At 28.2% G+C, this 17,381-nt stretch overlaps 1 protein-coding gene across 2 annotated transcripts in view; it reads left to right on the top strand.

The window, feature by feature from the left end:
• wg (Wnt family member 1 wingless) overlaps positions 1 to 14,794 on the top strand; it is a 122,799-nt gene extending 108,005 nt beyond the window's left edge. For both annotated transcript variants that reach the window (XM_075357035.1, XM_075357034.1), the window contains exon 4: positions 14,177 to 14,794. In XM_075357035.1, coding sequence (XP_075213150.1) covers positions 14,177 to 14,677 — 501 coding nt within the window. In that variant the 3' untranslated portion in view covers positions 14,678 to 14,794. The remainder of the gene's footprint in view (positions 1 to 14,176) is intronic.
• The last annotated feature ends 2,587 nt before the right edge of the window (positions 14,795 to 17,381 follow it).

The raw sequence follows: 17,381 nt of genomic DNA, 5'->3' as shown, positions 1-17,381 counted from the left end.
GATAATAGAGAGGTAACAAAATTGTCCTGGTATTTTGAATTCTAGTAATCGGTAATGATTTTGTAATGTATAGTATATTTAAGATGTGAATGACAAAAACGTTTGCTAAATTTTTCTTTTGCCAAAAATTGGTAAATTATGTTGTTTCGTGCAGATATTTTTTCAAAGTATAACGGTTTTTATACATATTATGTCAGGCGTATAGACGATTTTTCTATTTCAACGATTATCCCAACATAATCCTAAAACAAGTAAATAAGTCCCCCAATTTTTTTAGTGAAGTTATAAGTTTTATTAAAACTCTTTTTCGTTAAAATTCAAGAATTGATCAATGGATTTTGCATGGATTTTTTCACACATTTATGCTTAATTCCTTATGATTTTTCCTTTCATAGCTGTTTTATTCCATATATCACTACATTTTGTTTTGTTTGATAAAGCAACTATAATTTGATAAGCGTATTTGACCGAATAGGCAGTTTCACATATTTCAGAAATTCATTATTAAACTAGAGAAACAAACGTTTTAGTTTGTTAGATAACACTTTGATCTCTTGTCTCATGATATATCTGTATCCTGTCTCTTGTACATATTACGCATCTAACTGAATATGATATATAACTGATGATTCGAGTAGAATTAAGTGATAAATAGAAAGAAAACTAATTTCCTCTTAACTATTTTCAAATATGCGTAGTCCCCAGACTACGCATATTTGATAATAGTGGAATAAAGCAAGCATTGGGGTGCTTGCTTTATTCTACTATTATCGTGACTGTAATATTGGAAGTGATTGTTTTACACAAGATTACATAACCCCCTAATAATTCTTGTCATTAATATACGAAATGAAACTCATTTACAGCCTGTATTTTAATATTTTATACGGATTTTATAATGTGCGATATAAAATTAATTTTGCATAAACGATTAGCCTCTAATACTACCGAGTTAACTGTAATACATTTTTTTTTATAAAATAAATTTAAAAAAAATCTTAAAATTATAACTAAAATGAAGGGTAATAAACTGTTTAAGGATGAAAGAGTACGCTACAGATAAGTTACTCTATTTTGCTGTAATGAAATATAAAAGACGTGTTTCACTTTCAGTCCGAACTAAAATCGTAAAATTGTACTTTAATATTGAATCTTTTACATCTCACTATGGCAAAAAATCACTACGGTATGTAATATAGACTCACATTATATGTCACGAATCCATTCTAACTATCTATCAGTAAAACGCTTGCCCTGTGGGTTAATGCAGTATTATTCACACCGTTAAGTTACAATGAAAAATGACATGCCTATGCTTAACGTGTGACTAATTCGACATCGGATGAAACCCTTGTGACAGCTACCTGTGGTGTCATAGTAGAGCCTTTTTACCTCCTTTAAAAACCATTTCATGAATCTACTAGGGTTTTAGATTTATTTATTTTGCACGTTGACACCTGTTCTACGATCTCCTTCTACCTATTCGCACTCTCTCTTTTTCTCTATTTAGAGACTGTAGCACATTATTGCCTGTTGACATTAAGATTAGAAATCTATCTTCACCTTTTTTCATTCCTATAAAATGTCTATCTTAGTTTTCACGGGTTCGTTACGCATTAAAGTACATTCTTTTCTAATCATAAACGGTTTTAGTCAGTTTTAGTTTCGTTCGTAAAGGTTTTTTTTGGTATTTTGTTATTTCGTAGTCACAGGGTCGTTCACATAAACAGAGGAAATTTTAACTTAATTAAGATTTCACAAATATGTAATCTATATAATATATAAGCCAGATGTGTATAAAAATATACATAAGCCTGATATATAGGCAAATATATAATATATTAGTTATAGGATATAAATTCGGTCGGTCATTGTACCAGGAAGACGATTTTATTATTTAAAAGATTTTTTTATTTTCAAGAAGAAAGTGAAACTTTGAAAAAGATCTGTAATTATTCAAAAACAGGTACAGAATAAGAACGGTTCAGATAATTCTGTTATACCAGATAAGCATCTCAGAACAAAGTTAGATTTTTTGTACATATGCCGTGTAGAAAATAGAATCGCTGAAATGGTATGGTTGATGTGGGTGATAGGTAAAGCTGCTTGTGCTACACAACAAAATTACTAAGGCTGTATTAATTACTATATATCGATATTTTCATCATAAATTTAAAAAAATACAGATTGTTATTTCGGAATATATTCGTGCTATACCAGTTAAAACCATATTATCCAAACTTTCGTGTTCCTAATATTATTACCAACTTCTGAACAAAGTGTGTTAGAGGTGTATCAAACTGAGCGAAGCACACGCTACTGCCTACAGATTCTGGATTAAAAAGAAAAAATGCTATATAATGAAAAAAGAATTAATATATTTTTACTGTGATCTTAATAATAGTTATTATATGTTCAAGATTATACCGTAGATACTATAAATATAGATTGATGTTATATAATAAATAAATCAACAGAATAATGATATAATAAAAATAAATATAAATGACTAAATTGGTAAAAAATATGTTTAACCTTTCCTAGTTAAAAAAATTACAGTTAATTATTAAAACATTTCTCGTATGTTTAAAGTTATAAACGTCTAGAAGGCTTGGGTTTCATCGTATTAACTTTGTTGTTAATATTTGGTTGCGTTTGATGACAGCCTGCTTAGCCAAAATAAGATATATTTTCTCCTGAGAGATATTATTAATTTATCCTGAAGAATTTTTAGATGTAATAGCCGAATCAATATTTTAAAAACCATTGTTCAGATTTTTGTTATTACGTTTTGCAGTATCTGTGCAGTTTTTACCATACCGTAATTTTAAAACTTGATATTCCAAAAAAAATATTAATTTCATTTGATTTTATTTTGTGTCCAAGATCAAAACGTTTACTTCGTTTGTTACATTATAATTAAAAAAATACATCTTCAGCAAAATCTGTACAGTTTTACGTTTATTTACATGGAATTTTATATAAAAATAATAATAATTTTTATTTGTATTTGTTAATATTTATTTATATAAGTCTGAGACTACGTATGATGTTCCCGATAATAATGAAATAGTCCGTTGTTTATTTAATATAGAAAATTACAAACATTTAATATCTCTTATCACGGAATTTCCAATTTTTTACAAAGTCAACGAATTTTTTCTGTTAAAAAGAAGTGGAAGTTTTGACTTGAATTTGTTATTGTAATAACATAAATTAAAAAGCTTACACGTAGAGAAGAAATTAATTACAAAAGAATTTAGCTACAAATAATTTTTTACAGAATTATATAAATATGATATAATATGATTGTAATAGTAATACATTTTTAAAGAATGAAAAATCGTTTAAACAGCAGTAAATTTGTACTAAGTTGTTTATGAGAGAACGATTATATTCAGCAAAGTGTAGGCATTTTTGAATTGATAATAATAAAGGCACAATTAATATTAATAATAACTAAAACTAAAAAAGAATAAATGGCTATAATAATGATAATACTAAAATATATTAGTCAAAATAAATTTAACGTTAGACAAATTTCAGGTATATGAATTTACAGTACGTTTAAATATTACGATCACGCGGTGGTATTCGATCAAGGTACAATGAAAAATATAAGCTAACGGTAACGACTAATTCGAATGGGTATTAAAAAATACATCTGTCATAATGTGGAACAAATGATGGCGCCAGAGTCAATACGTCGTGAGGTATATTTGATTATTACGTTGTTGTGGTTTAGTGGCAGTACTTAAGCGATCTATATTTTTCTGTATTAGGAAATCAAGTGGGCTGTGGATGTTATTCGTTTCTGTTCACCACCTTGAGTGGCCTCCTAACTCCCTCTTCTTCGATTATAACGATCTTTCAAAATTATTTCTTGTTCATCCTGCGGGTGAAATGGAGCGAAAGAAATGATGATGTCGCACATTAAATTATGACCGGCAATTAATCTTTTCTTGCTGGTCTTTATTTGTAACATAAAGAAAACACGAGTGAAGAAATTACCGTATGATGAATGATTTCATCCTACGCGGTCACTTGCCTCTTCCTTATCTTAGTATTTCTTATTGTTTTGGCACTAATTGATTTTTTTTCCATCGAATATAACGACTGAAATAACTTTAGCGATGGAAAAACGGCGTAAATTATTCAGAGTCATTATAGAAAATGTTTATGATTACGCTAATGTAAGTGCTAAAATCGAGAGATATTTTTATTTTTATATATTGTAATATTAAAACAGATTTAATTGCGTTTTGCTAATAACAGTAACATTTATGTAATTAAATCATTGGGATTTAAAACTATATTCTGTAATAAACGGATATTTATTTCTTCTTAACTAGTAGGGCGGATAGCTAATACATGTATAATTTATTTACAATTGGTACCTTCAAACTTTCTAGTTGATACAACTCACGCTGAATTGTAAGCATTGTATATAACGAACGGGTTTTACAACAGAAAATCTATACTAATTTTTCTTTATACTAATTGTTCAAATTTTTCTTTCGGCTGTGACACATGTTGAAGTAATGCCTTAGGTGTATACAACATGTACGAGTCAGTATTCTTTCCCTGATTGTAATGATATGCAATATACAGCAGTCTCTAGATAAACAAAGTGAAGGTGTTAATTTTAGAGATGAATACAATTTGAATACCAGTAGGATTTCTATGGGCACCTCTTCAATCCCCTTTTTTTGTTTGAAATATTTGTTATTCTCTAGAATGGCTAGGTCTTTTCGGAAATTACTTATCAGTCATCAGGTCTCCTATAACCATTATGATTGTAACACTTAAGTTTTATATTCCTTAAAAAATTAAATAATAAAATCATTACCAATAATTTACTAGTTTTTTGTCGTGAACGTTGTTATTTAATTCATAGTCTTATTAATTTAGATAGTAATTCATTAAAATCAATAGGAAACAATAACTCATGCATAAAACCTTTTCAAATAATTTCAAATTTTATTAAAAATTCAACTAATTTTATAAAAAAATTATGAGAAAGTCGTAGGTTTGGGATTTTCGTAAATTTATTTTTATAATGTTATAAAAACCTTACGTGAACGTTTTCTTCTGCTATTTAGTTTTTTATTTAATTGTCTTTTATCTAAAATGTTAATTAGAGTAAAATTTAAGAATGCTCTTTTGATATCAAATTTTAATACTGTTAAAACATTTTTTCATTTTATGGGATTGTATTTTGATTCGTTAAGCTGCTGTTTGGTAGGCCTATCTTTAAAATTCAAAGACTTATAAGCGAATCTAAAGATAAACTCTGTCGCAGTAAGTTTGTCAGAAGGATGAATTTTTGGATTTATTTAACTTGGAAACGTTTCCAAAAACCCCGTTTTTTGGCTCTTACTCCGTTTCCTGTGAACCAATTCGCTTGAAAATCAATAAGGTTCTATTTCCAATAGGTTTACATCACACCACCATGTTTTGTCAAAATCAGTTAAAATTTGCGTCTGATATAGCGGACGAAAAAGCTTACACATACAAATTTATATAAACGACCGGGCGCAGTAGCGATTTCTAAACACTAGAAAATTGCTAATAATTCTTAATTGATTATGTTAGATATCAATTTAAAATATAGCCGAGAAAATGGACAGTATATGTGTTTTATATATAAAGACGAATTTTGTTTATATGTTATCGCATCACGCGAGAACCAATCGACCGATTGCTTTCAAATTTGTAGGATACATTCGTCTTATTCCAGGGAAGCTTGGAAGCTTATAAGCCATAGACCGAAACCCTATCTTCCTTGGGGGTGAAGTTATCCATTAAAAATATTAATTTAAGAAGAAGAAATTGATCATTAAAAATTATATTAATTTCTATCGCTATGGAAATAGTATAATAAATTATAAGTGTTCCTCGTCAAAAGTCTGTGTACTTTAGTAACCATAGTTGCTACTATTTTGTCTTGTTTCTTTTTCAGGTTTCTAATAAGCGTGAATACTTTAATTGTTATTTATTAGTATTATTCTCACAACTATGAGGTGACGAGCAATACGGGGGTTGTGCCTAAACGGGAATAGCAAGCGAAGCGAGCACGGCGGTGGTCCAGGGGTGAGGCCCTGGTTAGATTAGAGGGCGAGCTCTGTGGCCCTGGGGTCGCCCCCAGGGCTCTCCTGCGCCGACCTGGGTCGAGGGGGCCGAATGAAGGATCCCCACTAGCTAGACGGTATACGAGTGAATACTTGTATTTGTAGTGTGTGTGTATAAATGTAAAAACACAATTCTTAATTTTAAATATAATGATATTAATCTAGTATTATTCAAAGTAGGATCAGACATCGGGCGGTTAGATGATTTAAATACCACTTCTTTATGTAATTGATATTTATTAATTTGTTATTAGTTACGGTTAATTTAACATGAAGGTTAAAAGAAATCGAAGGCTTACACTAGAGACCAAATCTGGACAATATTTTTGTTGAATATTTAATTTATCATACAAATACCGAGTTTAAATTACAACAAATATACGTGAAGTAGACTGAACACATCTTTTTGAATTAATCTACTATTTTATGTTCACACTTGTAATAGGCAGCTAGGCAGCGGTAAGGACAACTTTTTTTTTTTTATTCACAAGGCTATCAACGAAATCACTTTTACAAAGATCTACATCGTGTATTCTTTGTTCCACGAGACTAGAATAATACATCGTAATGTAATAACATTCCAGAATAACATTTATTCAGTGTTTTCTACACAATGTAGGATACACTTAAAAAAAAGTTTATATTCCAGACAGGTATTCACAAATAGGGATATGAACATTGTATTTCTACATTTCGTTAATGCAAATATAAATAAAAAAAACTCTCACTTGTTAAATTTAAATTTCAAATTTTATTACGCATTGCCTACTAATTTTTTTTTAATAATGGGATTTTTTGTTACAATATCGTTACGAGTGGTTCTAAACATAGAAAACTTTTTTTTTTACAGCTTCAGTATCAAATTATTACTACAGGGAACGATAAGTTACGATTTCAAAAGCTGTTTGGAGATTACAGGTTACAAGTAAAACCTAAAAGGTTAAGCTAATAACATAAAAAAATCCCGGCAACAAACTTGCTAAATAATCCCTGCAAATGATCCTACATATCTCTCCCTCTAACTTGATCTCTCTCTCTATTTCACCATTCTTTTGAAACATCGACTCTAGATTTTAATAGCGTCATCGCTGCCTAATACTTTGAACTCACCGTGCCAAATTTGAAGATCTTCAGTCCAGTCAATCCCATGTTATCACTCAAATAGATGCCAATAGATACGATCGAAAAATAATTTGATAAAGTTTTATGATTTAAAAAAAAATTTTTTTTAACTAAAAAATCAAAAAATTGGCATGGTGATTTTTTTATTGATATTATAGTTTAACCTTGTTGTAGGTTTATATATATATTATATAATATATATATATATTATATTATATATAAATAATAAAAATAATTTTCAATTTTCCTCATTGAATTACTCGATAAATTTTCAAAATTTCTTACAATGAAATTTCCTATAATAATTAAAATTTTTTCTTGTAATAAATTCTGTTAAATCTACTTTTTTAATAATGAACTGAATCAAGTTTTTTTCAATAAGAAGTAATTTTTACTAATAAAACACATTTAAATTGTTAATTGTGTCTCTAACTAGTGTTGTCATTGTTGTAAATAATTATTATCATAAAAAAGGTGATTCAAGATCTTTTGAGGTTTTTAACATTTTAAATGAATGACTGACACTTTTGATAAAATTTCAGGGCAACATAAACACAAATACATATAGTACAAAAAATTTAAATAAATAAATTGTCACTCAAGAACGTCGTCATAAAGAAATAAAATCAAGAAATAAATTGACGTTTTTGATTGTAAAATACTGATTATTAAAAGCAAAAAATAGATAAATAATAGTAATAAAGTGAATGTAAAAGTATTTACAAAACAATAGAATACGAAAAAATTTATTATTATTATTCTTAAAATAAAAAAATACTTTAAAAAATACAATAAAAAATAAAATTGAGTAGACTGCTAAAACCAGTCCAAGAGGAAAGAAAAGCCTACAAAAGCTTTTATACAGCCTACATACAAAACTCTTACCAAGCTCGTTTATGCCAGGTATAAAGCGGATTAAATGTGGTTGTTAGTGGTGATTTTTTAACAAATAAGATACTGTAGGATAAAATTCTAAATCAAATTTGAATCAAGATGAACAGGCCGTGAAAATAATTTTTTTTGTTCATTAGCTTAGAGGATATATTTTTACATCAATCAATAATTTAAAAAAATATTTGGTAAGGGAATTTTCAAAAGAACTGGATTTGAAAACGTTGTATATATATATATATGTATATATATTGTATATATATATGAATATATTTTAATCATGTTGTTTAAAGAAAAAGATTTATTGAGCGTGCATTTGTTTCGCTGAATTAGACATACAATATTACAAATGGACTTAGTTTATTGTGTTTGGAATATTTTTGACGCAATCTCTTTGAATTCTAAAATGAATGAGTTTATGTATTATAATAAAATTAAAATTTGTGTGTCAGAGTTATTCTGTTAATAACTTGATGTCAATAAGAGCGTATAATGCTGTTATTGGCTGATGATAAATTGTCGATTCAGGTAATCGAATCGATAAAAATCCTAACCCCTCCCATCTGCTCTCATCCGGATCTGTTTTAAACAATTAGACATGAAGAGAGAGGTAGACCATTGTATTATTGCTGTTGGTTTAAATATCAAAGCATGATCATGATTGGCAGAACAATCTGATCGCTTTCTCCTCCAGCTGAACAAGCGACAGTATTGTTGGCGAACATGTGTTTGCAGTCCCGTTTAACCGGATTTGCAAACGGTACAATGTCGATAATCCAGCACGGTACGGGTGATCAGATTTAAGTCAGATATTAGCTTTTAACCTTAACGTACATACAGAATTTTTTATCATACAATCTATTTTCTATCATGAATTGATATTTTATTATTTCATTCGATCTTTTGTAAAAAAAAAAATTAATCGTCTTGTCAATATATAGATGGCAGTATTTAGATCTTAAATTTTATTCAATGTAAAAATTATCTTGAATTAAGTATTTCAAAGCTAAGCTGTTTTCATTGATATCGCCTAGTTTGGGCGTTTTTAGAGCAACAACTGTTTTTCTATTTATTGGTTATTTGTAAAATACTGAGTCAGATTTGGTTTTAAAAATTAAGAAAATTCTTCATACGTCAATTTTGTAAATGCATATAGTAATAACTAGTGGCCCCGTGCTACGGTTATTATTACAAAATGTTATATATTTAAAAAAATCGATTAAAACCTAGTTTTTCTCTTTCCTTTCCTACTACACGTAAAATGCATGCTCGAAAACAAACCTATTTCCACTCTGTCTAGACATTCTACTGAATGGATATCGGGCTGATTTTTTTTTTATTCTTCTTGAAATGGCTCTTAGATATGTTATCTAACAACAACGGACCTTCATAGTGATATTCTTGTGAGTAACAACTTCGGAAATTTCCGGAATTAAGGAATGAATGATAATTTTTTATAAATTCTGAAAGAAGACTCAAGTTTGGGGTCCGATGACGCTTCATGACATACCCGTGGGTCATTCATTGCACAATAAAAAGAAATCAGCCTGAACTGTCCAGTAGAATGCCTAAACGGACTGGAAATATGTTTTCAGCTCAATATTCTTAATATATAAGATTATAAATGCCATTGTAATGTTGCGGAAGTTTTACCAGAAAAAATGAACTTAAGTACTTCACGCCAGTGCTGGATGATTTATAATATTTTAATGAGAAGTTGAATATTTGGTGTGTCTTATAAGCAGAGAACCAACAATAATCTTGTTATTAAGTGATTGTTACAATTTCTTAGTAGTTTTTCTAAAATATTTTTTTCTCAATTACTCTCAATAAAAGGTCAATTTTATTGCTGTACACTTTTTACTATTCTATCTATTGAAAAGAAGAAGCTATTTTCTAGTTTTTAAAATCATTCCTGTATGAAAAAGATACTACTTGAAAAATACTCGATCATTTTGAAAAGTTCAAAAAAACATAAAATAGTTAACCTAATTTGTCAAACATAATGGAAAAAATTAGTTCAGATAATTAATAGGTTATATTTTTTAATTTTAATTTTTGCGTCTCTTATACAGGTGTGGTTTTTTGTATGATTTTGGAAAGCAATCAATTAAAAGGATGTACTTATTTATTTTTCCTGAGGCTTTGTGAACACAAATGTAAGCAATGAAACGATTTGTGTATGTAAGGAAGAGCGGTAAAAATAAAAAAATTACCTACATTCTTTACAGTTACTGCAAGACAGGTTATTACGTTTCAAACCAACGAAAAATATACTAATAATGTTTTTCCTTATTTTCCTATTTAAAATAGAAAATTTTCTGAATCAGAATTTCCGAAAGGTAGAAATTATTGTACTTCAAAGAATACCATCGTTCTGTTCTTTTAAAGATTAGAATATTTATAACACTATATATGGTAATAATAAAAAAAAAAAAAACAATAACGCATATTAATTAAGTATTTTTATGGGTAGATAATTTGGTTTGAATAAACTTTGTTAAATGTCCAAGTGATATATATATATATATATATTATTCTGATACTCTATTTACACAAAAGAAACCATTGGTTACTTTCAACGATTTAGGGGTACATAGTATAAAAGGTAGAAATGAAATATCCAGCAGGGTTCTAATGCAATGATATCCGGAACTAAAATGATTTTCTAGTTTCTGACAACGTTATTGTAAATTGTTGTGGCCTACAGGATATTTTCTGTATTAACAGCAGCATCTTTTACAATTCTATTTATTCATATTCTTTAAGCCTATATAATAGGCTTACACACAGAACTGTGTATATATATTTATATATATACATACACACACACACACACGCGTCTGTGCAGTCTAGTTATTTCTAAAAATCCATAATTCGAAAATAACTGTTTAGAAATATTAATAAATGGATTAAGTACGTACAATAATACATTTGTAATGATTGAAGAAGGATGAAGTGAAATTGAGTAATGTTGCGATAACTGGAATAAAAGTAGTATCCACTATTCTTGGATACTATTACTGGCTTATCTGGAATATCGATTGTTTTTTTTTTTTATTATGATCAACAGAAATTTATTTTAATTAGGCATAAAAAAAAGAAATTATTTATTGAATCCAGAAGGAAAGCGTTGTATTAAATCATTCTGAATGTTAATGAAATTTTAAACTGATTTGCGGGTATCTACTTTAAAATAATTTGCCTATTTTAAAATAACTTGTCTATATAAGAAACGCAACATAATATTTCACAAAAGAAAAAAAAAAATTAAATTAAATCCTTACAGTTTTTGGTTTGATCTAAAATTTAGTCATTATATTGATAATACGAGTAATTTGAATCCAGAAGGAAAGCGTTGTATTAAATCATTCTGAATGTTAATGAAATTTTAAACTGATTTGCGGGTATCTAATTAAAAATAATTTGCCTATTTTAAAATAACTTGTCTATATAAGAAACGCAACATAATATTTCACAAAAGAAAAAAAAAAATTAAATTAAATCCTTACAGTTTTTGGTTTGATCTAAAATTTAGTCATTATATTGATAATACGAGTAATTACTCTAATCAATTTTCACTAGATATCGTAAAATGATGTGATACAAATGTTTCAACATGTATATCAGCGACGTATGTAGGAGGTGTGGCTATTAAATAACGAGAATAATGCTGTAAAATATTTTATTTTAAATTTATAGATATTTAATTATTATCCTATTCAACATACTCCCTCCCTCCTCTATCCCTACAACGCTCCATGCAAATTTTCCATTGTTCGAAACAGTGCTGGAAATCTTCTTCTGTTAGCTCTTTCATGACGCGTGCCGCTTTTCTTTCACACCTTCAACGGTCTGAAATCTTGATCCTTTTAATGCATATTTGACCTTCGGGAACAGATAAAAGTCACATGTTGCTACGGCAGGTGAATAATGCGGATGTTCTAATACTGGGATGTTATACTTGGCTAGAAACGTATTGAAACCCACCGGGTTGGTCTAGTGGTGAACGCGTCTTCCCAAATCAGCTGATTTAGAAATCGAGAATTCCAGCGTTCAAGTCCTAGTAAAGTCAGTTGTTTTTCACGGATTTAAATAATAGATCGTGGATGCCGGTGTTCTTTCTTGGTTGGGGTTCAATTAACCACACACCTCAGGAATGGTTGAACTGAGACTGTACAAGACTACACTTCATTTATACTCATATCATCTCATTCATCCTCTTGTTATCTGAAAGGTAATTACCGGAGACTAAACAGGAAAAGAAAAGAAACGTCTTGACAGATAATGCAGTGTGAGCCGATGCGTTATCCTAATGAAGAAACCATGAACTTGTTCTTCCACAAGTTGGGTCGTTTTTTTCTTATTTTTTTATGAAGTTGAGCAAGAACCTCACGGTAGTAATGTTGATTAATATTTTGACCTTCAGGAACCCAGTGAAGGTATACAAACCCATAAATATCGAAAAACCAAATCACATCGCTTTGAATTTTGATCATCTTCAACGTCTTCTCGGCTATCTTGGAAAAGCTTAAACCACTCAAAAAACCCGCAAATGTGATAAACATTCATTGTCATATAATTTTTTTAATAAAGGATAAGCTTCAGTAGCGGTTTTTCCAAGTTTCATGTGAAATTTCACGACAATTGTTTTCTTTAATAAAACTCATCATTCGGGAAGACAAAAAAAAAAAACAGATGTTATCTAAATGAAGGCCACGGCCAGAATAATATGTCTACAGAAACTGGAGTGGCAATAATCGAAAGAGAAGGCTTTACGCTACACAACTGTCGGTCGTACGGATTTGGCGCATGCGCAATTCTTCTGTAGCAGCATTAGTTTCGTTATTGAATTGCCAAACCTTGTATATTATCACAGATATTTTGGAAGTGAATATACTAGTGTACTTTTGTCTAAGTGTTATTTATTTCATGCAACTGTGGACTATAATTAGGTTAGAATCGATAAGCTAATAAGAAAAAAATTCTTTAAAAACTTTAATGGATATTATTGAGTGGAGGTGGTAATTAGATGGCACAGACCTGTGTTTCCCAGTTTGTACCATACTACCAATGCAAAAATCATGCAACCGATTAAAAATAATTATTTATATTCTTAAATAATAATTATAAGGTTAATTATATGCAATTAGGGACACTCCTCCGATTTTGATTAAATTTGGAATATACCTTATTTAGGATCTAAGCTATTAGTTACAATTGAAATTATTCGTTGGAAACGCCTTTTATCGGAGTTACGCCCCTCGTAAGTTATACAGTAACGTACCAAAAATTTTGTAATTGAGTACTGTATGATAGCGTAAAATAAATTTTTATCGGACTAAGTAATTGGTTATTGTATATAATTATGAATTCATCTAACAATCGGCCAATTTAATATTTAAGGTTAATTAGACGAAATTAGCGAGAGTTAGGTATCGTACGAAGTTCAGTACACGGAATCGTTAGTTACCTAACCTTAACCTACGTAAACTCAATTAAATTTTACTTAAATCAAGTTATTTATTCCGCAAATAATTTCTATTCCTCTTGAGCTAATTTAACAACATAACTTGTACTTTAAGCTTAACCTAAATTAATTTAGTCTTAAGTGAATATAATCTTATTCTTCACTTAATTAACAAACATAACCAAATTAATTAGCTCGAAAATAATGTATTACATTTGTAGAAGTTAAATTACAAAATTTTTAGTGAGGATATTGTGATAACTTATAACGTAAGTGATAACTTACGAAGAACGTAACTCTGGTAAAAGGCGTTTCCGAATAATAATTTCAATTTTAACGAATAACTTAAGTTCTAAATTTGTACATTTCAAATTTTAACAAAATCGGAGGTAACATAATTAGGGATTGTTTATAATTACCATTATAAGTTCAGAAATAAAATTTTATTTTAAATTGATTCGATTGATATTTTCAGAAATAAAATGTTATTAATTGCAAAAATAATTAATGTACTTTGACCGTTTAATTTTTCTAATCGTTTCTAATTTTTTTGTGTTTTCAGCATGTCCAAGCAGAAATGCGTCAAGAATGCAAATGTCACGGGATGTCAGGATCTTGTACCGTGAAAACATGTTGGATGAGACTACCTAATTTTCGAGTTGTCGGTGATAATCTAAAAGATCGATTCGATGGTGCGTCAAGAGTTATGATAGGGAATACCGGCAGTCTTCGAGGTGGTGGTGGTAAAAAGAATCGATATAATTTCCAATTAAAACCGTATAATCCAGATCATAAGCCTCCAGGACAGAAAGATCTTGTCTATTTAGAACCATCGCCCGGCTTCTGCGAGAGAAATCCAAAACTCGGTATACAAGGTACACACGGTCGACAGTGCAACGATACATCTATCGGTGTGGACGGATGTGATCTGATGTGCTGTGGTCGCGGTTACAGGACGCAAGAAGTGGTCGTTACAGAAAGATGTCATTGTACCTTCCATTGGTGTTGCGAAGTCATTTGCAAAATGTGTCGAAGCAGAAAGACTATACACACGTGTTTGTGAATCGAACTGTTACCTATTTTAATTTATTTGTAAATTTAAAAAAAATTATTTATTTTTTTAGATATAGCATAAAATGTTGTAAAACTTTCCCAGATAAAAATTTTATCTTTATTGTTACGCATGAACTCTATAAAATGAAATTTATTTCATATAGTTAGAAAAATATCTTATACTATTTTGTACAAGTATTCGATGATAACCATTAAATTTTTTAATTTTATTAACAGATATTAACTTTGATTTTTTCAAAGTTATGATTTTAATGTAATTGATATACAGAAGTTAATATATGTTTATTTTTTTACTTGTATATAAAAATACTATTGATTTAGCTGAAAATTTCAGAGTTATTCTTAAATTACGTTTTAATTCAATTTAGATCGAAGTCTAAATAGTGAATATGAAAAGTTGTTTTAGTGAATTATTACTGAATTATTTTATGCGTTTTCCAAATAAAATTAAGACTAAATGTTGTATTGAATAAATGTAATTTTATGATTACACCAATATACTACTAAAAGATTAGAACTAATAGATACTGCATCATTAAAAAACATATCACAAATAATTTATCCTACTGAATTATATGAAAAATTCAGATTTTTATTCTGATTATTTTTATTGCAAACTAATGATTTGTTTTTTGTAAATTTTATCGTAAATCCTTTATAAAAGTGAAATACCTATTAAGATCTAAGAACAACTAAAAACGGTTTTGTTATTTATGTGATAAGACATTAATTAGAAAAAAAAATCTGGTATACACGTTTCAGTTATATAAGTTTTTCCTTTTTCAGTTCTTAATAATTATGTCTCTGTTTAAACTTAATTTTTGTCAAATTATTTATACTTTTTGAAGAATGTTTTAGAATATTGAAATTTTAAAATATATATATAAGTTTTGCTGCAATATTTTTATTGAAAGAGTGAACATGTGATAGCTTTTTTATTTTTAAGCAAGGGTTCTTTGATAACTTTCCCTGCTCAATCTCCCTCACACACACTCAAACATACATACAACACACATCTGTGTACATAACATTGTTTTTTATTATTATTAATCGTTTCTTAGGATTATGGAAATGTAAAATGTTTTATTTTACACTAATTTAACATTTATGTAACTTTATTTGTATTTTTAATCGATGTATTTTTCCTAACTTTTGAACAAATTTTGAGATTATATTAACAATTAAAAATTTGCCTGCATATATTTAATTTTACGATTATTATTTTATATAGATATATTTACGATAAAATACACCTATCACGCTGTGCTTTGTTTAATTTTCTCTGGCTGTAATAAGACAGCTTTTATAATATCATGTAAAAATATAGATTTTAGTAAGTAATTTAATAATTATTTATAACTATATTCTAGTTCCTAATAAAGATGCCAATAATTTAATATTCTTTAGACAATAAATTTCTCAAATTATTTTATATTTAAATAGACTACGACGTTGTAGTAAACATATTTTTTGAGAAAGTTTTACAATGATATTCTTAACTTCCGACTGTTGTCCATGTTATTTATTTTGTATTATATTTAATTAATTTGTATAAGATAAAGAAACAATGTAAATAATTGACTGCAGATAATGTTAATTTTTTAATTAATTACAGTAACTGTAAGTAAAAAATGAGTCTTATTGTAAAAATATATAAATAATTTTATGATTTGTAAATAATTATCAGTATTAGTAACAAAGTATGCTTGGATTTATGATCGGTTAGTATGAGTGTGGATAGGTTTACGCTTGTCGTGCTAAATGTGTGTAACGTGTTAAATAATCGATAGTTGATTATTTGTTAACGAACTCAATTTGCCATAATAATACTAATAGTAGTAATATTAATATAATATGCTACTTCGATACCAATTAATATCGCACGTAGAAAAGTAAGTAGGCTTTATTATTTATATGTACGCTTCTTCTATGTATAAAATAAAGAAAGTATACAATTCCATTTAATTAAAAGTAATTAATTTTCCACTAAAATAAAAATATATGTATATATAATTATTTACTTCTCTATTTTTTCTTTTTTTTTTTTAAAGTGAACATCAAACTAGGTAAATGCAATCATTCTTTACGTGAGGAAGTAAATAAATGAATCATAATGTTAATAATTATGTAATATTAAAACAATATTAATAATAAATACCTAAATCCTAAAATATCGTGAGTAATCTAAAGTTCTATCTCTTATAATCTATAAATTTTACAGTATTTTTTAAATAACATTTATAGTTGCCTTGAAATAAGCGAATTATTTTAAGTTTTGAAATAAAATCATATAAATACTATAGTTTCAAGTCCAAAACTGTAAATAAATTGGAATAACATAAAAAAACCTTTATGAAGGGATTATTAAAATGCCGTAGGTCAGTAATATAAAGATAATGAGATACAGAAGTCATTTAAAATCTCAATGTTTTTATTTATTGATTCATTCAGTTACATGTTTTACATTACATTTATATTTCGAAAAAAATAACAACTTAAAAGATTATAATTATCATAACTATTCTGTAGGATTTTGTTTGAATGATATTAACGTACAAAACCATATAAACATAATATTGGTTCACGAAGAAAACTACACCATGGACTAATTTTTGATATGAAATTCTTACAATCGTTGCTTTTATTATTGTTAGTGTAATTCTGCTTTTCTCTAATTATTAATATATTCATCG

The sequence above is a fragment of the Lycorma delicatula genome, chromosome 2 (genome assembly GCF_047948215.1).
Source record: "Lycorma delicatula isolate Av1 chromosome 2, ASM4794821v1, whole genome shotgun sequence".
NCBI classification, from domain to species: domain Eukaryota; kingdom Metazoa; phylum Arthropoda; class Insecta; order Hemiptera; family Fulgoridae; genus Lycorma; species Lycorma delicatula.
Note: the sequence above shows the minus strand (reverse complement) of the source record. Positions and strands in the feature narration are given on the sequence as shown.